Genomic DNA, 23,823 nt, shown 5'->3' with positions numbered 1-23,823 from the left:
TTGCTAACTCAGGACTGTATGTACACATAACTCAGCCTTCCTTTGCCCATCTTTAATCTGTAGCTTTACAAATTTAGTTTTTACTCTTTTTTTTTTTTTTTTCAGGACAAGAAAGGGTAAAATAAAATTGGACACTGTCCTAAACTATCTCCAGGCACCAGGCCCATATCTGCAGGGGAATGCTGTGATCTCCCATGGTTGCCAAAACATTTGTGTGGAATTTAAGAAATTTGTTTTGATCTTCAGACCCATAATTGTGTAGCAGTCTGGCTGAACAGTCAATAGCTGAAAGAAATAAATAAAAGGGTGATAGAAGGCCTTAACAACTTGCTCTCCCCTCTTTTGAATCCCTCCTGTTCTTGCAAAATAGATGAGTAAGTAAGACTAAATTGGACGCCTTTAATTAGTGACAATAGCCCTATTCTGGTATCTGATGCCAATTTACTCATTACTTTTGCTAGTACCAAATTTGGTCGTTACGTCAACAGTTTCCCAACACTTGCTGCCTGCACTTGGGGATCTATGCCCAATAATGACAGGGTGTCATTTAAAGCATTCTGCACCCAAGGAGGTACCAGCCTCACATGCTGCCTCCTTGGAGCAGGGATGAGCTCCTGTACTCCTGGCCAACACTTCAGTTACCTGCTACACAAATGAGAAACTCCAATGGTCTTTACAAGAGAATCAGCTTCTTTCAAGAATGCTCTGTAGGACCTTTGCCTCATACTGCAAAGCAACAATTCAGAGAACTGAACATGGGAGCTGTAGAATTGAAGACAAATTGAGAGAACCCACACAGACCACTGTTTTATAATCTGCTTCAGAAGCAAAGCGCATGAGATGAATGAGATGAAGCCTTAGACAAAGCCTCCTCAAGTTTCTTACCTCACTGGTTACTTTAATTTGCAAGCATTGATGCTTTCATAGTTTCTTGCTTCAGAAGTACTCCCAGGAATATCTCAACTTCCATCATAACCAAAAGTGGTAATGAATCATCTCTGCTAATAAATTAGCAGAGGCTTCTTGGCATTTTTGAGATCAAATTCCCAAAGTCTGCTGTTTATCTCCAAATTCCCCACTTGTACTTCTTTCACTTTCTCCTAGACAGTACAAATAATACATTCAGAGAGGGGTTCTGAACATCTTAATAATTTTATTTACCATTTTATCATAACACACCCTAAGCATCACCAATGCCAGTCAAGATTGTAGTCCACTTACATTAGTTTTCATCAAAAATATTTCCTTGTCAAATTGTTCCCAGGCAAGAAGTATTAATTTATTCCTGGGAAAGGCATTTTAATGTGTGTCACTATTCTAGGCATCAAAAACATCTGTTTATGCTCCTCTGAAACCAACAATGTCATCAGTGTGAAATAACTATAGGGATGTAAGTTTTTAAACAATTCCATTATCATTAATTGTGTACCATTTATCATAGTAAAAAAAAAGTCTTTGCACTGTGATTCCTTCTGTTTCTTTCTTTCCAGACACTTCCCCTCAGATTTCCTGGCGAGCTTTCAGATTTTTAAATTGTTTAAAATAGTCTTTGAACTGAGGTCAGGAAGAGGTCAGTTGGAGGCAGTATCCCAATGGGTTAATGTATGGTCATCTTTAAAGGAGTGCTATGATAGAATTGAACATAGTTTATCAGACAGAAAATTTGTAGCATCTCATGATGCAAACTGGACTTTCTGAGTGTTACAGAGACCTTTTAAGTAGACCGATATACTATGTTTTTCTTAGAGTACCTTTAGATTTTTTTAATTAAATTTGTGTATATTAAAAAATTACAACCACACAAGATCTTTCATTCACAGAGACGTTTATTTTTGTCTTCAATGTTTGTAGGGAATACGATTTCACTACAAAAGTGTCTCAGAGAAACTCCATTCAAAGTCTAGGCTTAAGAATGAAGGGAAAATATACTTTCAGCTGTACCAGTCCTGAGCAAAGTTTAAAAAAAAAATTAAAAAAAAATCCACTAGAGATAGGAAGCAGCACCAATTAAACCAGAGGGCCTCTTACTGATATCTGCTCATGCTTTCTTTTCTGCTTGACAATTAGTAAAAACTTAAGGTAGGAAAATTTACTTTATTAGAATGTGGACACAAGATTCACAGTCCCAATCTCTCACCAAATACTACCCTTTTTTTTATAGTTCGAGTCCAGGGCCTCAGTTTTACTTTCCATTAAGTAGTCAGGACTGCTAACAGCAAGACTGTTGCCCCCATGGTGTAACATTTTCTCTTACTCAAATTGGTAAATAAATATTTATTTAATATACTCCTTTTAATAAATATTTATTTCCTATCAATATCAAGTTCCTGAAAAGTTACATTGTTCTTAGAAGTATACTACTCATAGCAGTTATAAAACTTCTGATAACATCAGTTCTCAAAACAATTCAAGTGGCTTACAATCTGTCTCTTGTTGTTTCAGTGAAAGGATTTCAAGCCATTGGTAACACTTGGTACTTAATAGTTGGTTCATCCAGGACATTCAGATTCAATCTTGTCAAAGTAAATACTTCTAAGAGTCAGAACAGAAAAGGCACTTACTCATTTTGGGGAAGACACCTGGCAGGTAAGATTTTTGTTTTCAAAATAACAAGCCCTTTTTCTAATAATAAAATCCTTAAAAAACTAGTTGGATAAACATAATGCCTATGAACAAAACCAACTTAGGTACCCCCTTCCCAGGAAAGGTAATACTGTCCTTGACTGAGAAACTGAGAAATGTGAAAGCATCCAGAAATACAAGTTTTATTCACTTCTGTGATATTCCATTAGACCATCACAATTGGCTAGAAGAAAAAATCTCCTCCGAACAATGGGTGTTTTACAAATTGAAAGCCTAAAAATTTCTGGACTGTTTTTCATTAGGTACTCATATCAGCAATAAAATGTAAGATTCTAATGTGTATAACCAGGAACATAACCTTGGTTACAACCAACAACCTGTGATTTCAACTACAGGAGTAAATCTTTTATCAAACTTCTTGCAATTGAATCATTGCCTCAGTGATGCTCTGTGTAAGGCACTTAGTAAATTTTAAGAGCATCTGACAGTACTGTTGGTAGTTTTGATTTGTTTGTGAGGATGCTCTAACAATGCTTCAAGATTAACAGGTTAAGGTGTGGAATAATCACTGAAAACAGCCATATGAATTACTGGCCACAAAACTCTTCAGAAGCCACATCCATTCTAGTCTAGGTTCATATCACCCTTGCAACATAAAGCTATCCTTTTCTTAGCAGTCCAGGAATTAGACCCTTTAAAATTGTGTAGTAGCTAATTGTATGAGAGGAATTAATTTTGTTCCTAACTCTTTCATCTAAGCTTCCACCCTTTCAATAAATAACTTGTATGCAAGAGTGAAATATTCATGGTATTTACTATTTAATTCACAAAACCCTACTTCTTTAGGCCAAATGTCATTCAACCAACAGCCATCAAGAATTATAAAGCAAGACACACCTCTAAGAAGTGTGTGTTGCCTACTTCCAATACACTACACAGAGAAAGGAACACTAAACAGACAAAAAAGACAAAGAAGCCATTATATGGCTCTTCTAGGGATTATTCTGAAAATACATTTTCTTTGTTCTTCTTTTCCCCCTCCTTATTACTCTGTTTGTTTTATTTTGTTGGACTGAGGGTTTTTGAAGGTGTTTGACATTTTAGAAACAGAAGCTTCCTACTTGGAATTTCTGTAGGAAAGCAAAGAAAGCACTCAGTATCTGCGCATGCTCCTCAGATCTCCTTCTCCAGTGGGGACTAAAAGCATTTTACTTGACAACATTTGCCTCCATCAGCTGGAAAGAATTTTGCTTATTTTGCCACATTTGGAAGCCTCCCAGCATAGGATAATACCATTTGCAGAAATGCAGATAATTGGCATCATAGAATGCCAGGTACCTCAGACAGAGTGCTTGAATGGTACAGAATCAGTGTAACTAAGTTTGCTCAGCAAGAATCTCTTCAGGTAGTCAATTATATAGAAACAAAGGCAACAGTGACAAAATTGATACTGACCTCTAAGCTCCCACATACCATTATTCTGTATGACTATGCTGATCTTAAAGAAACCAAAATATAGTTCAAGAACTGGGAACAGCAGTCAAATTCCCCACTTAAAAAAGCAGGCATAATAAATTATTTCAAACTCACTGCATCCACTTACACTATAAATGTGCTTAAGAGAAATAAAAGAAAAGAGAAGAAGGTATCAGGAATCAGAATGTGCTTCCTTCAGAGGTGGGAGTAATGATAATACATGTAACCTGAAGAGATTTCCCTTGCCTAGATTAATTCATAGCTGAAGGCTGTTACAGAACGATGATCAGTCAGATGCCAGACTTTCCTGCTCAGAGATCTGTGCCATCAGGAACAGGGCTTGACATTGAAGTATTTTTATTTATTCTGTGCAAAGAAGAATCAGCTTGAAATAGATTATTCATGGATGACAGCTATATATTAGATGCATATAAATGGCAAATTAGATCTCCGTGTTCACAAGTGGGTATTCAGAAAGTAGAACTGGCCTTACCCCTCACTTGTCTTAACAGATGAAAAGTGATTGAACAACTCCATCCTTCTTTGGTGACAAATACCTGGGACTGTCTGTGAACCAAACAGAATTTGCAGTTTGTAGAATCTAATGATCTTGGGAAGAGGTAATGAGCCACATTTCATTAGCCTTGGTCACATTTCGTTCCTTTTTCTGCATCCTTTTGCTTCTTCATACAGAAGAGGAAAATTACATGCATGTGGTTAGCAAGTTATCAAAAAAATACATTAATACTCTCATTTCCTCAGCTATCTTCTCAGTAAGTCCACTGTAAATTAGAGCTCCATTGGTCTACAGCTACATGTATTAAAAGCCTGAGGAAGCATGTTCACTTTGCTTTAACCAAGATCATTATTTATACACAGATGTGCTGGTTTTGGCTAGGATAGTTAATTTTCTTCACAGTAGCTGGCATGGGGCTGTGTTTTAGATTTGTGCTGGAAACACTGTTGATAACCCAGAGATAGTTCAGCTGTTGCTGAGCAGAGGTTACACAGAGTCAAGGCCTTTTCTGCTTCTACTGTCACACCAGTGAGGAGGCAGGGGGTGCACAAGGAATTGTGACCCCAGCTGCCCACAGGGATGTCCCAGATCATGTGGTGCTGTGCTCAGCACATAGAGCCAAGGGAAAGAGAAGGAAGAGGAGAATGTTTGGAGGGATGGTGTTTGTCTACTCCAGTCACCATTACCTGTGATGGAGCTCTGCTTTCCTGGGGATGGCTGAACACCTGCCTGCCCATGGGAAGTGGTGAATGTTTTGCTTTGCTTACATGTGCAGCTTTTGCTTTTCCTGTTAAATTGGGTCCTTATCCCAACCCATGAGTTTTCTGATTTAGTCTTTGAATACTCTCCCTCAGTGCACAGAGGGAGAATGCACACAGGGCTGTCAGGTACCTACTTGCCAGCTGGGGTTAAACCATGACAGGAAACAGTGTAACCAAAGACTACACTTTTCCAGGTGGCCTAGATCCTGAAAACATAGTCCTGCTCAAATAGTCCTCCATCTGCCAAGATCTGCCATACTTTCTAGAAAATAATTAAAATTTTAGAACTACTTTTTAGAATATTGTTACTGAACAATATTTTTGGTGGCAATTTTCTTTTTAAGCATATGGGACAAAGAGCGATTAGATAAGGTTACAATTTTGTCTTTTACAAAACCCCAAATGGGACAGCAATCTCTTGTAATCATTCTTAATCATTAAGAGCTATGGAATATGCTTTTGCCTTTTATCTTCCATGTTTAACTTCTTAAAAATACACCTAAAACTTCCTGTGCCTATTAAACTGTCTGCTTTTAAAATCTGCCATTAGCAGGCACAGCAAGTTCATTCTGATGACTTTTAATTGTCTCCCATAATAAAAGGGGCAAGATTAGGATTGAATACATCAGAGTGATTCAGTGGTAGTTTATTACCAACACAGTTAAAGAGAGGCTGTAATAAGCTCCTGCATTACATAGATTCTAGGTTCTGAAACAAATTTGTTTTTCACTGCATTTTTTCTCACTGTTTGCATCTCATGGTACAGTTTAAGCCTTGTTCACAGATGTATCACAATCTTTTGGCATAATGTCTTAGGAAAGTCATGTAAACATGACTTGCTCGTGGATAATAGTATTTTCCAGTAAGCATGCAGTTTTCCATTGCTGTTGTACCATTTACTCCATTCTAGACATTCTATAGAGCACTGATTTGTAATTAACTTGTGAAGTAATTTTCAAAGTTTAATTAGTGGTTAAATCCAGTTAATTCTTGTTAAAACACAGGTTCTTTAGATGTCAAGCGAAGCTCAATATGATTGTGGTCTTAGACAAGTCTCCTAAGTCTCTTTTAACAGTTTCTCCTCGTTTTAAAACTTTAACAGTACAAAAGAAAACCATCTGAGCTTCTACAGTTTGACTGATTTTACAGTTTGTACAGTTTATGTACAGTTTTTGCTAGTTTGAAGTTATAACCTTTCAAACTGAGACTACTCTGACAAAAGCTGGGGCATAATTTCAGGTTAAGAAAACCTCTGAAAGCTCAAGCTGTATTTCCAGCACACCCAAATCTTAACATTGAGATAGAAGTATGCATTTTCAAAATGCCATATTTGACTGACTGATCCACTAGCCAAAACCAGCATTAACTTTTTATCTTTTCTATCTTATTCCTGAGTAAGCACAGGCTAAATTTACTGTAAGTATAGCACCTGCTGTTGCCTTTGGAGAAATTAAATGTAAATGCCTTTCTATTTCCCTACAGTTTCTGATTTTGAATGAATTATACCCAGACTCCCTAGGAGGGAGAAGAGCCAAATAAAGGCATGTACAGAAAAAAAACCGCGAACAGATACAGTTAAAGAACCCTGGATAAAAATTACACAATAGACAGTTTCATGGCAAATCAATCCTGTTAACAAAGTAAAATCAATCAGCAAAACATAGGAAACTGTCACACTTCTGAGACAAGAGAAGAAAAAAGTAAAGAATTTAAGATGCAACATCTGAAGTTTAGAAGACCTGCCTAAACACTACAGTGAACCAATTGAACAAATTATAGAAAGTACTGTCTCACATGGCTACTTAAAATGTGCTATTCATAATATTAAAAAAAATGTAAAGTGCACAAATTATAAAATCAAACTATTTTTGAGATTTTACAATCTATGCCCCAAAACATAAATATCTAGATAAACACATAATAGGTTAAAACTTCAGTCATATTCTTAATTATTGACTCTTAATAGCAAGATTATTAAATTTTGAAATGTAATTTATTTATTACTACCTCCTTTGTTGGAATGAAGATTTTATATGGTATAATTCGACCTGCTACTGAGTAGAAGAATTTTTATCTCCAATACGTAGATTTGAATTCATGAAAAAAAGAGATCAGTCAACTGTATATTTGTTCTTTTTCTTACACCATCGATAATTAATAGCAAAGTTAGGAAGATAGGAGACTGAATTACTGTACACTTTATCAATGAACTAGTTATACTTATTTTCCCCCATTTCTCCCCCCCTTTTCCTTTCTGAAACCAGACAATCAATCAGCACATAAAGGAACTCATTTACATGGAACACTATCACACTTGTCCTTGTGGGGCCACCATTTCATGAACATCCCAGGATGTATGGCTGTTGAAGACTGATGCATATATAGATTTAACAAATAACAGTTCTTATGCAAAGAGCAATCACAGAGAAAAATACCTAATCAGAACACATTACAACATTAAATTTTCACTTTTTATAAATGGAGTAAAGATGCTTTTAAATATATTTACAGTTAGAAAAAAGGATTTAGGATTACTACAAGTCAAAATTATTTAGAAATTATGAAAGTGAAGTTCATTTAAATTATATTATGAACAGACTCAAATGCAGTATTTTGCTTAGAACTTGTCTACTCTGCTGTCAGTATTGTCACATTCTTTTAATCACCAACAGGCAAAAACTCAACTTTGCTTAATGCTAAAACAAGCATCATTGCAATAAAACTCTGGCAACCTAATTGTTCAGTTAAAACCACCACAGCTTTTAAGAACCTAGCTGACTTCTGTAGCACCTGTTGTAGAAATTGCTCTTCAATGTCTTGTTCCATAATGAACATGGAGACTTTCTACATTATTATTGATAACCATACTTGTAACACATTGTTGAGATTATTCTCTAGAGACAGTTGAATCATAGTAAAATCCACTCCATCCTTCCCTTCAAACCAAATAGCTACTTAATTCTGAAGATAGAGTCCTTTTGTTGGCAGTGCTGGGTGGTTTATTCACATAAACTTAAATAAAAATACATTTCCCATTTAGTGAAATACTGGTAATAGATTACTATTTCTTTGCAAAGAATTCTGAAATGTGTTAGAATTCATTACATTTCAAATTAGAAACACATTTCATAAAACTTCTTGCAATGAGATTTACTATCCTTAAACTGCTTAAACAGTTTCAGCTCTTTTGTAATCCATTACATCAGTATATTCTGCAAATAGTCCCACCTAAAAATAAAATATAAAAAAATAAAGTTGCAAAGCATGTATTTTTTCTTTTAAAAACTAGTGTAAGCTATTCTGAACACTAGCCCGGCCCCAAAAACATTTAAGAACCTTAAAAAGCATGTTTTACAGATACTAAATTTGGCCAGGTAACAGCAATGAACAGACATCCTATTTTTAGTAAGATAAAGCAGAATACATAATAAACAGGTCAGTAGTTAACCATCTGAAACAGCCTATAATTAACATTTGATGTCTAAAAAGTTTAAACAGCAACACCAAGGAATGAGGTATGTATGTTCTCAGATATCACATCAGACTCTCATTTTATGCAACTAACTGTATTTCACAACTAGCATCTTACAAAATAGAACAGTACCATTGTGCCTGTAGAAGTACTGCATTAAAAACAGAAAAATACATTACTACAAGAAACCACCAAACATCACAATTGTCAGGGGCTACAAAAATCCATTATTTTAAGCCGTTAAGAAGACATATCATATGTAGGTAATTATTTGGGGCTGGATTCACTACCAAGAAGGTCCATCCAACTTTCACATAGGCTTAAAAATATATTTACTTTGAATGAAAAAGAAAAGGCTCACGGGAGTGTAAGTGCCCTACCTCACTAAAAGGAGCTAAATGAACTTTTGTACTGAACCAGATTATATAATTTAAAATCTATACATGAATTGTATGTATGTATGAAAACACTTATTGGTTGTAAACAAAAATGCAAAATCTGTATTCACAAAAATATTTTATTGGTATTTTTACATAATACCAGGTGGTATTGTAAATAGTTTTGCTCTTTATCAGTATATTGCTAAGTGCGTGAATGTTGACAGCTTATGCCATAAAGTAGGATACTGAGTCTTTTTCCAATGATTTATGACATAATATATTCTAACAGGCCAATTCAATATTAAAGAAATTTATTCAGGAACAAAAAAAAATAATAGAATTATTATTTCCTTTTTCTTGTGCAACATCTGATATTCCTGTACTGAAATGATAAGGGACTATGTGACACTAGAAAAATCTGGGGCAAGGAAACAGCACTAAGCAGAAATGAGAACTGCAGATCTGTTCTTTTTAAAGCTTTTCCAAACTTTCATATTTCCAAATAGTTTTTGCCAAATGCATCACCATCTGAGGTTCAGTATTTGTTACACAACACAAAATACCAGTGTACAGCGACAATGCAGTACTTTACCTGAATTGAAAGGTTAACTAATCAATGCTTAGAATGTGTTTTCTATTTTGCTTGTAAACATTACAATAAGTGTTTTAAGTGTCAAAAAATATTGGTAAAACCATCAACATAATTCAGTAACAGTAATCTAGTAAAATGTGTCAAACATTGGCAAAAATCCATACAAATGTTTTCTTTAATAACATTTTTCCTATTTAACCACACCAAGTACCAGCAGGTGTTTTTAAGAAGATAATTATTATGAAAATTCTGTTGCAGCAATAATTGATTAAGTTGATCTTTGACTTGCATACATATAACTATGTTTCACAATTCTCAAATAATACATATTTAGGCAGCTTGAACTATGTTATAAAAATTTAAATTCAGTACATGCCAATAGTAGAGATTCCAAGAGTTGTGTTAGAATTCACTAAACTAAAAGTGAAAATGGACATACCGATAACACTGCATAATGAACATTCAAACCACATTTTCATGGCACCCTTACACACGTAGATTAAAAAGTTGGTCTGAAGATGCTTCATAAGCATTTGTTGATAGCATTTAAATTACTATAGAATCACAAAATAAGCTGAGTTGGAAGGGACCAAAAAGGATCATCAAGTCCAAATTCTGGCCCTGCACAAGACAGCCCCAAGAGTCACACCATGTGCCTGAGAGTGTTGTCCAAACTCTTCTTGAACTCTGTCAGGCTGGTGCTGTGACCATTTCCCTGGGGAGCCTGTTCCAGTGCCCAGCCACCCTCTGGGTGAGAAACCTTTCGTGGTATCTAACCTAAACCTCCCCTGACTCAGCTTCATGCTGTTATTATCACTGCACTTTTTTTCTTTCTTTTTTTTAAACTGCATTATGTTCCAGTCAACATATCAATTATGCATGAATATCTGTCATGAAAATGTGGTGACAGAACTTACGTATTTGCATGTTTTGAAGACACTAATGAAACTGGAGGAAATAAACTTTAATGAGATTCCCCATTCAGTGACGACGCTTCTCCTCTGGGTGAAGATGACCTGGACATTCCCCTCTCTGTGTTGTCAGAGCTAGAACCACTCTGACTGTGTTGATCTGCAGAAGCAGCACTGGAAGCAGGTGGTGACTTAGTTTTCTCCTTAAAGTCTGTAATAATGACTGTCAGATCTCCAACGGTAACTTCCAAATGCTGAGCACTACTTCGATCCACATTTTTCAACCTTGGCCTAAATAAAGGAAATAATCATATTAAAAGTACACATACCATCTTATTATCTTGTCTCCCTCTTACTTTTTAGGAGCTCAGGAGAACAAATGTGTATATAAGACTTCTTTTTGCAACATGTATTATGTAGGAAAACAAAGTACCAGAAGTATTAACAGTGGAGTGTTTCCTAGTACGTTTTACATTGAAATAGTTGAATATAACACATTACCATCTTGTAAAACTATTTGTAAGTTGACATTTTTAATAATGTCACTATCCAGCAATCTGTGAAGGTTTTTACTTTTAAAACCCAATTCTTTCTTTATTGTGACTGTGCAAAGTTATAAATTTGATCCAGGAAAACATCCATCCCTGCAGCATCCTGAAGCAACAATTCTAAGTAGAAAATTAGGTTCAGTAATGAAGATGTTGGTGTCTGTCTTTTGAATTCAACAGCACAGACAGTGTTAACTTGCAGCAGGTGTTACCTTATTTCAAAACCTCACTAGGACCTCTAGTATACAATTTGAACTGGACTTTGTGGTCACAGTATAACTGTTATTCCTGGTATCGTCTGTTTTAAATTATGCAGAGATGAATGATACATAGTGTTGACAGACTAAGTATCTTCATTCAATCTTTCAACTGTTTAATTTTTCACAACAAAAAGAACTAAAGAATAATTTGACTTCTGTTTTGACATCATATTTTTGCTGGTGACATGCATAAAATACTTTCAATTTAGTCCTTTCCCATGATCACCATGAAAAACTGATACCAGACAGCTGAATTTACACAAGCAGCTATGAACAGCACAATCTGTGCATTTTACTGACTCCACAGCTACCATTGGCTCAAGCTGCAATAAAATAATGACACCACATGTTTGCAGGTGTGATAACAGCACAGCTCTAACCTCTACCCTATCATCAACTTTGTTTGAAGTAGAATTTGTTCCCATTCACTTCAGCTGAAACAACTCGTGTCTTTTCTCCACTACAACTGAGATAGGCTTTGACATCATGCTCCCCTGAGGCTGAAGCAGCATGACTGAAGTAACTCAGAAAAAATTGAAAATCTGCTGATGTGCGTCATGGGAATAGAGTGAAAAATTCAGAATTATCAACATGTGCAAGTGCTGTGTACCTGGAGATTATTACTTATACTGAGTGTGCATGAAGATTTTTGTAGTTGTTTCCAGCAATAATATATACATTTTAAGGCAAAAAGAAAAGGATATCCTTTTTTTAAAAAATACTGAAGAAATCCGCCTAAACTAATCAGGCATTCTTAACTTACTATTGTACCTAGCGAAACAATTCTTGAAAAAAATTAATGGTTTGAAGCATTAAAAAAAAAAATCAATTCTTAATGCAAGATCATACTGGTATTTTGGCCCAAGATTTTATTTTAGGTCTTTTTCAAATTTCCTAATCTTTCCCTGTCTCACTTTTTGCATTTTTACTGTATTATTGCAATTTACTCAATATTTCAATTTATAATTGGCTTAACTAAAGCTCACTACGCTAACATCAAATGCTTCATAACTGAAGTACTTCAGCTGCATGAGGTAAGCTTGTAGATTTGAGTATTTAAAAAAGAAAAATGAAAGGAAATAACACCTCAGTGTCCTTAATCCTAACCATGACTTTCCTAATGACTGCTCTCTACTGACTCAGTCTCTTCCTTGTTCTGATCCTAATGATCCTATTTCAGGCACAACAGAAGCATCTGCTACTTCTCTGCATAACTAATCCCAAAGGATATTTCTTGGCTGGGCTATTTTGGAGTGCTTCCAAAAAAAAAAAAAAAAGTCAATAGTTCCTCCCACATTTGCTTAGACTCTTAGACTACATGTCTTATACACTTTTCAGCTTTTTTGACACAGCATTCTTGCCACAATAAATTTATCCTTAGATTATGATGAATTGGGGATTAAACCTGCTGCTTTTGTTTAGCAGTTTGCACCTTCCTTCCTTACAGCAAGATAAAGGCTTTTACAACTGCTTGTCTGTACTGCAATATTTCATGTTTTCACTTCTAAGAGTCCTTCAGCATTCCAGATGTGGCATAGAGAGTTCTGTCACTAGGTAACTGACATACCTTATCCTGTCACATTAATTTATGTCCTAGTTCAGCCCTTCAAAGCTGAAGGGTTCTACAAGGCTATCAATAACTGAGTTATTTTCCCTACTCATCTCTAGTCTGGTACTGGTTCTCTCTCCTCCCACTACTATTTTGCATGAAAACTAATCACTCCCATCCCCTCTTTTTTCCAGATATTAATATCATCAATTTGCCTATCAACAGTTTTGTATGGTATGAAAAACACTTCTATAAACTCTTAAAACAATACACTAAATAACCTTTAAAAAGTCTTTCTTTCTCTGTTCAGCTGATCTCCATCTTCTGGCCACAAGTACACACTGCAGGTCTTCTTCATATTTTATAGACAGCCTAAACCAAAAAACTTCACACCAATATATAGCCTAGCTGTTTGCCACAGCACTTAGAAACCAGTAAAATCAAAGAACACTTTCTTATTTTTGTTCATAAATGACATTTTATGAATACCGCAAAAGTTTCTAAATTTTTTACCTGGTTTTCTTATGACTGTTCTTTTTGCTTGTTGTTTCCTTTTCACTTTTTTCCTTTTCTACTTTGTCTTTTTTCTCTTTCTTTGATTGTGTAGGGGGCACAAATTGCTGAGGAACCTGTTGTGCAACCAGCTGAGAGACAGGTCGAGGTTTCCTGTGTGCACATATATACAGACATGCATAATGCTTAGACTTTTCAAGTCTCAAACTGTCTACACTTCAGTTATTAACATTAACCATCACTGTAAGAAGAAATATTGTTTAAACATATCTTGCTGTTAATACTTCATTAAGACAGCATATAAAATTTAAACCCATTATAGCCTTTTGATTCACTTACTTGCATTATCAACAAATGAAATTCTTTTTTTTATTTTACAGCATTTAGAGACAATATTTGCAATGAGCCCTCTTCTTGCAGCTGTCATATCCAGACAGAGAGCTCAGAGTGAGCTCCAAAAGACAATTCTTCCAGAAATTACATTACCACTCACTCCCAGCCCCTTCAAATGTTGGAATGGTCTGGTTTGAGTCTACTCCAGTACAGAAGCAGACAATCCTTATCACAAAAAGGAAAAAGCTGACCTTTGAGGTATCAGAGCTAAAGCCATTGTTGGCCTTATAGAATAAAATTCAAGTGTTTTCAGCTCAAACAAATTTATTGGAGGCAATAAATAAATCCTGTTTTGTGTAATTTTTATCATGTTGTTCACTGGAAAAATATACACTGCTAATTAATATGTAGGCTATAGCTGTCAGAACACATACACTTTGGAAGCTGGCAACAGAAACATAAGACCACATTCCATCAGTATACACAGTGCAGGTTTCATTTCTGAGTTTTGATCCAAACTAAAAACCAGTGTGAAAAGAGCAACAGCAGGCAAAAGAATTTCAACAGTTTATTAGTTTTACATTTTCCAAAATATTATTTTGAAGTGGATTAATTTTTTTATTCTGTTTTTTATTGGAATTCAATGATCCTAATTTGAAATGAAACATTTTACTCATTACATTGCAAGTGTATTTACTTGTTCTGCAGTTTTGGAATTAAGAAATTTCAAGTCATGATATATAAAAAGTTTCTGTTATTAACACTTTGAAGATGTAAATGTCTTCTCCAAAAGAATGCTTACCCTGCCAAGCTCTTGGGTTTTGTTAGTTGGATTGTGATGTTAGGTCTTTTAAAAATAGAAAAAGCACAAATTATATGCACTGTGATACTCTGAAAATACAAAACCGTTATCAAAGCAACAGAAGCCATCAGCTCACACACATACTTAGTTATCCCAACTCACAGGATCACACTACTGGCACTGCTTGCTTGGGTGAAGAGATGAGAAAAATAACAAGTGCAGGAAATCAAGGCAGCTCGCATTAACAAGTTATATTTTCAGTAATGACTGCAATAGTTCCAAGTTACAGACTGAAAGCCAAATTACAAGAACTCAAAGTGTAGGAAAGAGAGGTAATATTAATCAGTTGAGATTTCATGAGTCTTCACAGTAAGTTCTTAATGAATTAAAATAAATTAAAGAATGACTATTAATAAATTGTCAACACAACAGAACTTTGGGATAAAAACTAGACTACCCCTTACTCACTCATGAACTGAGCCTACATTGACTCCTGGAGGGAGGAAGAACAGGAACAAATCCCTTTAGTGAAAACTCCCCAGTTAAAAGCACTAGAACCTTGCAAAGCACACACTATAGTGAGCCCACAGTGAACAACTCAAATGGGCTCAATAGACTACAAATGTGCAGCTTAACAGAGTACATAAGACATTTTTAAGAAAACTTGCCTCAGAATTTTTCAACCTCTTTTCACAGTATTTCATAACAGAGCAAAACCACCAAGGTGTAATTGATGCACAAGCTTATAATTGGTGGAAAACAGTTGTGACATATACAGAAAACTGATGATCTGTCTTGAATTGAAGATTGCTCCAGGAGACAGGGATACAGTTTGTCATGACAGTCAGGTGACAATCCCATCATTACTACACAGTGCCCTGAGAGAATGATCAGACATGTTACTTATGAACTAAGACACTAGTGAACTTGACACACAAGGAATTGTTTCCCAGGGGCGTGGGCAACACCATGATTGTGGAAACTTGTTAGAAAGGGGTAGAGAGGGGAAAAAACAATCTTAGCCAAGTAAGATCTGAATTTATAACCATTTCAGTTCCTGAGGGCAAACTAGATAATTTCTGTTAGAGTACAGATGGGAAATTAAGCTTAGTTCTAAGTCCTAGTCTTAGAACTTTTTTCCTAATACCATAAAATGAGTGGGACTGAAAAAAAATCTTTGCAACAAGGAGCAGAAGTCAGTAAAGACAAAAAAAACCCCAAAAAACAGAGAGAAATCATATTTTGGAAGATGCACTAAAAGTTAATCAAGAAGTTATATATGGCATTGCTGTGACAGGAGATTCTTTCCATTAAAGAGCCATATTTTTGTTGTCAATCTTTTCTACAGCTATCAGTTACATCTCTGTTCTAAATTTTATTATCTGCTTTCTCAAGTTCTGATTTATTAAATGAGGCATTCAAGGTTCCTATATTAAAAACATTGAGGAAAAAAAGTAATTAATCTCTCAACACTAGGAATGCCTTTCAAGTGCTCAATTTTTCCCCAGGTACTCAAAAGGGGCTAATGAACTGTAACCAAGCACTTCACAAGCCATGCAGGTGTCAGGAGATAACTCTACTACATTCATGAAGCTTGAACCTGATAGAATTGTTCCTGCTTAGTGGTAGCTGAATCATGTCATTCAAGCATGAATAAATTCATAGAGAAAAGGCTATTTTAGAGAAGATAAAAATAAGAGAAACTATCCCTGTAACAGGAAATTGATTTTGATGATTTGCCAAAATACAACATTTTAAATTAGTCATTTTCAAGCCAGTTAAAGACTCCTTGCAATATGCTGCTACAGATTAAGTAGATATGATGTTAACATGGCCTTTTGTTTATATTTATGGTAATTTGCTCTTTAAGAATATTCAAGAGCACCTGAGCTAATTGGTGTTTAGAAAGAAGCTCTATAATATTTTGCATTAAGATTACAAGCATTTTTGCCTCTATCACTGGACCACTACTGGACCACCACAACTGAACAATTCAGAACTACAAGCAGAAATATTCATAAAAACAATACCTATTATTTAGCCAGCCCCTAAAAGCTTTGTATTTTTGCCTAGTAATTCCACTTTAGTCATTCAAAGCAGAACACAGAGAAAGGCATACACTATTACAGAAGATAAGCGCTAGCAATTCTTTCCAGAGGTGAACTTCATGGTTTAAGCACTGTAGCCATATCAAGAAACTGATTTACTGAGCTCCAAGAGATCTCTAAACATCACATCTCTGAATACTGCACTCCCCTTCTCCATCTAGTTTTCCTTTTTAGACAGTGTTATCTTTCTTCTAAGTTGACATCAGCCATACTTCTACCTACACGTCTATCCCAATCTCATCCATTACACTTTTTTTTAATTATCTAATTCCAATGCTGTTTTTTATCAAGGTCCTACTTGATAGGCTCTTCATAGTCTCCTTTAAAAAATTAGAAAAACTAACATTTTTGGTCCTTTAACAGCCAATAGTCATTAAGACAAACATATGAGGATAAAGTTTTTGTCTTCCCCTAAATTCCCATAAATGCTCAAAAACAAAGATGTCATCATTTTAACTCTAGCCTTCTTGTTGCAGGATGTAACTACATTTTATCTTACCAGGTTTGATCTAGCTGCTGGTTTAGAAAGCATACTTACAGAGGCTGCAGAAACTTGTCTTTGCTTTAGCATTTGCATGCAGAAACTCATTCAGTACTGACACTCTAAAATATTTAATACTGCGAAGGATGAACTGGTTTTCATTGCTGACATTCTTAAAAAAAAAAATCTTTGTAGCACAGAAATTTACATGCCTAGAGATGAAAAATTCTCAAGAAGACCACATGATATCTGGAACTGTTGCCCTGAGTAATTTCCATTACCCAGAGCTCAACACAATACTTGTGATGCACATAAAAAAATTTGGACATCTCACAGCAGTACATGCTTCCTTGACTTCCCTCACCTACTATTCACCAATAGCCTGCATTAATAGGATTTTGACTAATTTGATATGGTGAGTAACTTGGTCTCATCACAGCAAAGCAGATCCATTTTGAGAACCAAAGTAAACAAAAAATATCTATACAATACTGATGACCAACACAGACACCAGAAAGTACAGTAAACTCTCAGTTGCCCAAGTTGTGCATCAAACATGCAGACAACCAAACTGGCTTAATGCTGAAGCATCTTGGTGTTTAGCTGAATTTAATTTATATAGAGCACAACTACATTTGCACAATTCTGCTTCTGCAGCGATTACAAGTCCACAAAGCACCTAATGTCTTCTGCACTATTCAGAGTACAAGCTCCAATTCCGACAGACCTGAACTACTTATCTGTCAATCAGCTTTAGGGTTCGTGTGCCACAGTCTGGAAACAAGGAGCATGATCGTGCCAACTGTGATAATTTTTCCATGAACCATCCCCAAATCTACCTACATCTCAAGAGAGTTCTGTGTTAGCATGAGGTAGCCCTGCATGTAAAGTTGGGAGTTGATTTGTCCATTTGGTGCCACAAATCCTGAATGGCCAGAGCCAGCCAAATAAGACTGCCAAGCAGCACGGAGTCCTGCCAAGCAAGTGAGGCTGCAGAGAGCACAGAGACACCAACAGTCCAACAGAGCAGCCAACACATTCGCTTTGATTTAGGGGGAGCCATCCTGGACTTGAAATGGTCCACATAACCCATACTTTTCTATACAGAAATCTAGATGTTATAATTAAATCCCAGTGCTTTTTCCAACCTGTTGAGGGAAGTGTATTGTCATCTATAATGTGCAGTTTAGAGGCTTCAGACATCCTGAAGAGCGGGCAACTTATTCAAAGGCACACTCTTTCCTGAAGCTCTATCTCCTGTTTTGTATATTTTACTACTGCAGAAATAGTAAAATTACAATTTCCCAATTGAAACACAATGGGTCTAGATTAAGAAAATGCTGTCACCGCAGCATTCAATCAAGCTGAAAGATGTTCTTCAAAAGAAAACCTGGATCCTTCAATTCTGCTTAAAATGGAAGAGCTTCCATTTTAATCTGATCCTTTCCTTCCCTTTCCTCAAGTCCAACCAACCCCTGGCTTCAATTCAGGCCAATACCTCTTGCCAGCGGCTTATCCTGTCTCAAGTGGCAAATTATCTGTTTTCTAAAGCTAGAGACACACACAATTTATCTAAAAACTTAAAACAGTACATTAGGCCTGATATTTAAGTCTGCTACTGGGCTCTGGTCAACTTACTTGCCAAACTTTTCCTCCAATAACTAGAGAATAACCCAGTCCAGTTTTACTTAGCTATCAAAAATCTGATAGAATTTTAATTCCTCTTACTTCCTGGTTTCCTATTAAACTTGTCCTATCTTAAAAATCAGGAAGAAATTGTCTGTTCCTACAGAAGGATGTTATGTCCTAGCTGCCCAAAATGGCATGGATTTATTCTGGATTCATGGACTCAAATATCTCTTCCAAATATTAATCAGTTACCTTTTGGATGACACCAGGATTCAATGGGAGAGGTAATACCATGGAATCAAAGAATTCTTTAGGTTGGAAAAGACCTCTATGATCATGATGATACTATCAAACAGAAGGGGTAACTACTATATACCTGGAATTGTCTATTCATCAGAACAGTTTAAGACTGATCAGCAGTAACTTATCTCCTACCTTGTTTTCCCTCCCAGAAAAAGAAAAGCTCCCAAGAAAAACAAAGCCTGTGATATTTCTTCATAGGTTTTCACATTTTTTAATGTAGAATCTCTATGTGGTATCACATACATTTCAAAATTCCAACTTTGCAAATGAATGTCATCCTTTTCTCCATTTCTTAGGAAAAAAACCCTACCACCAAACAAATCTGGCTTCAGAGACTTAAAGAGGTTTTATTCAAAGACACTCCTAATCCTTAAGCAGTACCATTTATCTACACTTATCTTCCCTGCAAGAAGACATGGACTTTTCTGGAACAGAAACCTGACTGATTTCATCTTACCCTTGGTCACAGACTCATTTCCTCAAAAATGAGAAATCTTTATATTTACAGTTTTCTTCCCTTTCAGGAGATTCATGAGGACAGAATAAATGTTTCCAAGCAAATGCAAATTTCCACATCTTTTCCTCAACTCTTGCTGCTTTTAGGCCCTCACTGCACAGGGCTTAGGCAGTGAATTCAGCATGTTTCTGAACATCAGGGTCTTTCTCTCCCACCAGCATGGCATGACAGGACTTATTCTTGGGAAACCTGGAGTCTAGTCAATTAGCACCCTGAATTTTACTCTCCAGGATTTTACAGGAATTAGCAAAATTGCTACAGTCAAGAGGTCTCACAAGTAGTAAATAATCTATTTATATATGCCATCTTTGGTCAAACTCATGAAGCTGACTGCTAACAAATAGAATCAGTACAAAAAAGAAATGCTTTTGCCTTTAGAGCTTCCACATATGGCTTTTTCTATGGTGCCTCCTTGGGAAAGTCTTGGAGATCATTCCAAAAACTGCATTGTAGACAGGGTATGCTGATGCATTATGGATTAAACCTAGAACACTCGTCATAGTTATGACTAATGTCGTAGAAACTCTAAAATCAATCAAGCATTCCCAATTCAGTATCTTTGTGCAAAGCATAAAAGAACAAGGTCAACCAGCTTGTAGGAAAAAATACCTAGAACTATTCACTGGGCTCCAGAGAAAGTCAGTCAGCTCCTAACCACTAAAGTGTTCCTGAATCCCACCTTCCTCTTCATTTACTACTTATGAAGGACAATGGCTTAAAAAGCAGCCTTCTGTAGATAGAAGAGATGATTGTATCCCTCTCTCACTCATGCCCTGCAGATCTGTCTATCTCCTTTCTATCTGCTGCTTTGTTTCTAACTGAGCTGACTCAGCTAATATTTTTTTTAAATGGAATTCCAGCATGATTCTTATACTACTATTCTTCCTCCACCAGCTTTTGTAACTCCCTCATCTAGCAATTATTTCAGAAATGCCTTGTAAACATTCCAAACCCTGATAAAAATCCTGATTTTCTGATGTTTGTTTCATACATGTCTTTTAAAGTCTAAACAGAATACAGTTAAGGGCATTAAAATCTTGTTGAGAACAAAGTTGATCGTTCAAATTCTACTCTGTTCTTTCATTACTAGACTGGGTCATCTTGCAATACAAATGTACAGACTTTAAATATCTTATAATTTATTTGAAGATCATTTTCCACTCACATCTATCCTAAATATTAATGTCTCAAGAGGCTAATAGAAATCTGATATCCACAGTAATACTCTAATCTCCATTTTTCCAGTCATTACTGGAATGTCAAGAAAAGCTTATCTTCACATACTTTCTACTTCCTCATCATATTCTAGCTAGTCTCTGCTAAAAACTCCTCCAGCACGTCCTCATTTCTCTAAGGGCCACATTCTCAAATACCTCTTAACACAGTAACTAGAGCAATTAATTAAAAAGTAAAAGGTTGTTCCTAATCTTGAAAGCAAGCAGACATATACAGGGAGACAAATAGAAAGAGGCATGATTGTACAGTAAGCAGCTTTTTAAACAAATTGACAGATGTGAAGAAGTGGTTTTAAGTAGAAGATTTTCTAAGGTATGAATACTCCTGTAACATATTAGAATACCTTCACATAGATATGAATGTTTTGAGCAATTCTTACAGTATTTATTTCAGTAACTTTTACAGGGCACATCTATAGTTGAATATTGCAGCAATTTTAGAGTATGAAGCTTCCTGTACATTTTCAAAAAGACATTAATTATACAAAGATCTAACTCTAACTTTGTAATACAGCTTAGACAGTTTTTCACTCAGCATATCACAGAACAGTTTGCAACCAGCAGCTTTGGAATGTGACTTGCCATGATGGATCAATGATGTAGATTTAGATGGCAGAACATCTAGATGGCTCCAGAATGAAAGAAAGATACTTCAAATTCAGTTTCTGCAACAAGTCACACGTTACCCTGAAGTAAACCTTACTAAGAAGTCAATAAACTTTCCTCCCACCCTTTAGCCATGTTTTTTTCAGGGTTACCTCCCTTCTCCCACCCCCATATACTGATAACAAGTTACTGTGTCAAGCAAGCAATTAACATTTCCAATTCCTCAGGCATGTCTTCACTCTTTATCAGAGTGAAAAAGTCTTTCTGCAAAACAGGTACACTAACACTAGTGATTTTTGTATCTATGTCTATTCCAGAGTCTCTTTTCCCTCCCAATGTAACTGGTTTCAAGGACAAAAACGTAACCAACTTCACCTAAACATTCAGCTAAAAATTAAGCATATACACAGCTATCTGACTCTTCCCTGCTTTGAGCTAACTTCTGCCTCTGAAGAGCTTAACTTCAAAGAGACTGCTCTTCTTTTCAATACTAGGAATTCACAAAAAATGTTGGAAGGCTGAGGCCTACATTTGAATAGACATTGAAATGGTATTGTCAGTGTTAAGTAAAATAAACAGGACCAAATTAAATTTTGCATCATAATCTTAGCAAGGCTTAAAATGCAAAAGAATTTCCTAGGAGTCAAGAAATTGTTACCTGAATTCTTTATAATACAGAAAAAAAAAATAACTACAACCAAGAAATGCATACATGTATTCAGGCACTTCAGTGGTTGTCCTAAAGTAAAAATGCTGGCAATTAGCAACCAATTTGACATATAGAGAGTGGCAGAGTCTTATTAAACTTCCAAGTAAGAAGGTAAAAGTTTAACTGTTACATTTTAGGCCGTTTATTCCAGTTTATGCTTATATCTGTACCATTAAGGTGTAAGTGTATGAAGTCTGGCACAGAAACCAAGCAAACAATTCCCTACCTTTTTTACTGATCTTTCTTTGTGCTTCAGGACAATGAAATTTTCCAGTGTTAGTTTGACAGTAAACACTTAAAAGCATGCAATGTTTTTTAAACTTCAATAGTAGAGGGACTACTTTTGTCAAATGTAAAACACTAATTCCCAAATAATTAGAGAATTGTTAAGCATTTGTACACACAAAATGTACTACAGCTTTTAAAATATCCTTCCATATATCTGCAGACCAGCAGCTACAGCATTTTAGACTCTATTTTCTTCTATCAGGCAATTTTTCAACTAACTTAACTTTTTCTTCTAGATTTGACACATAAGCAAAAAAAATGACACAAAAGCAAAAATTTGCTTTTTAAAATTACATGTAACTTTCTGTTGACTATCATATCTAGTCCACAATCTCTTTCTGCAGCACCTTGTACAAGAGCTTTTAGGTTCTGCCAAACTATTCCATAACAAAGGAAGTTGCTTTTTCAACTTCTCTACAAATCCAGCACAAACCTTTGTTCCATTACTATTGCTGGTTTTTGAGATCAAGTTCCAGTAAGCCACAACTTACCTCCTAATAGAAAAAGTTTACATCAGTGACTATTAAGCAGCTCATTGATATTATTTAAAGCAAACAGGAAATCATCAGGGACAATGTGTATACTAAGTAGTATTGCAAATGCTGTGGGCAGTTGGATCTTGGAAACTGTGTTCTACACAGAAGGAAGCAGCTCATGTTATGATGCCACTCCTGATTTCTAACAGTTTAAGTCCTGTGGAAAGTAAAAAATATTTCCTACTGCCAAGTTCTTGTAATGCAAGTACAAGTTGCTAGCAATTAAATTAAATCACTACCAGAAACAGCAGTCTTTGGGTTCTGACACAGATCAGCTCACTCTCCTTTAGTCATCAGTACTCTATTAAGCTATTCATAGAATAAAAACTATCAGATTAAACTACACTTAGCCTGCTGTGTCACATGAATATGACCTCACTAATCACCACACAAAGCCATCTTGTGAGAAACTAGTCTTTATTGCTGCATTGAAGCAGTTCATGATTAAATGCATCTTCAACACTTTGCTATCCAAAATTATTTTTCCTCATTACCATTACTTCTGTCATAAGCTAGAGTGTAACAGGCCATTTCACTGCCTCAGCAAATAATGCAAGTGAATAATTATGACTGTGCCAACAATGGAGCCAGTGGTCTGTAGGAAAAAAACATGATATAGATCCATCTGCATATAGCAGAGTAGCAATGCAATTTCTACACACCCTATGTATATTTGAATTCTAACTTTCAGACAGCTCTGATTTGTGCTTTCAT

General features: G+C 35.7%; 1 protein-coding gene across 1 annotated transcript in view; it reads right to left on the bottom strand.

The window, feature by feature from the left end:
* Nucleotides 1-1,808: 1,808 nt before the first annotated feature.
* YAF2 (YY1 associated factor 2) overlaps nucleotides 1,809-23,823 on the bottom strand; it is a 31,799-nt gene continuing 9,784 nt past the window's right edge. Inside the window, exons 3-4 of the mRNA XM_071423589.1 lie at nucleotides 13,563-13,715; nucleotides 1,809-10,983 (exon numbers count right to left, since the gene is read on the bottom strand). Of these exons, the coding sequence (XP_071279690.1) occupies nucleotides 10,746-10,983; nucleotides 13,563-13,715 (391 nt within the window). The 3' untranslated portion in view covers nucleotides 1,809-10,745. The remainder of the gene's footprint in view (nucleotides 10,984-13,562; nucleotides 13,716-23,823) is intronic.

The sequence above is a fragment of the Agelaius tricolor genome, unplaced genomic scaffold (assembly GCF_023055355.1).
Source record: "Agelaius tricolor isolate 1412-34295 unplaced genomic scaffold, bAgeTri1.0.p SCAF_3, whole genome shotgun sequence".
NCBI classification, from domain to species: Eukaryota; Metazoa; Chordata; class Aves; order Passeriformes; family Icteridae; genus Agelaius; species Agelaius tricolor.
This window is presented reverse-complemented; position numbering and strand designations above follow the sequence as displayed.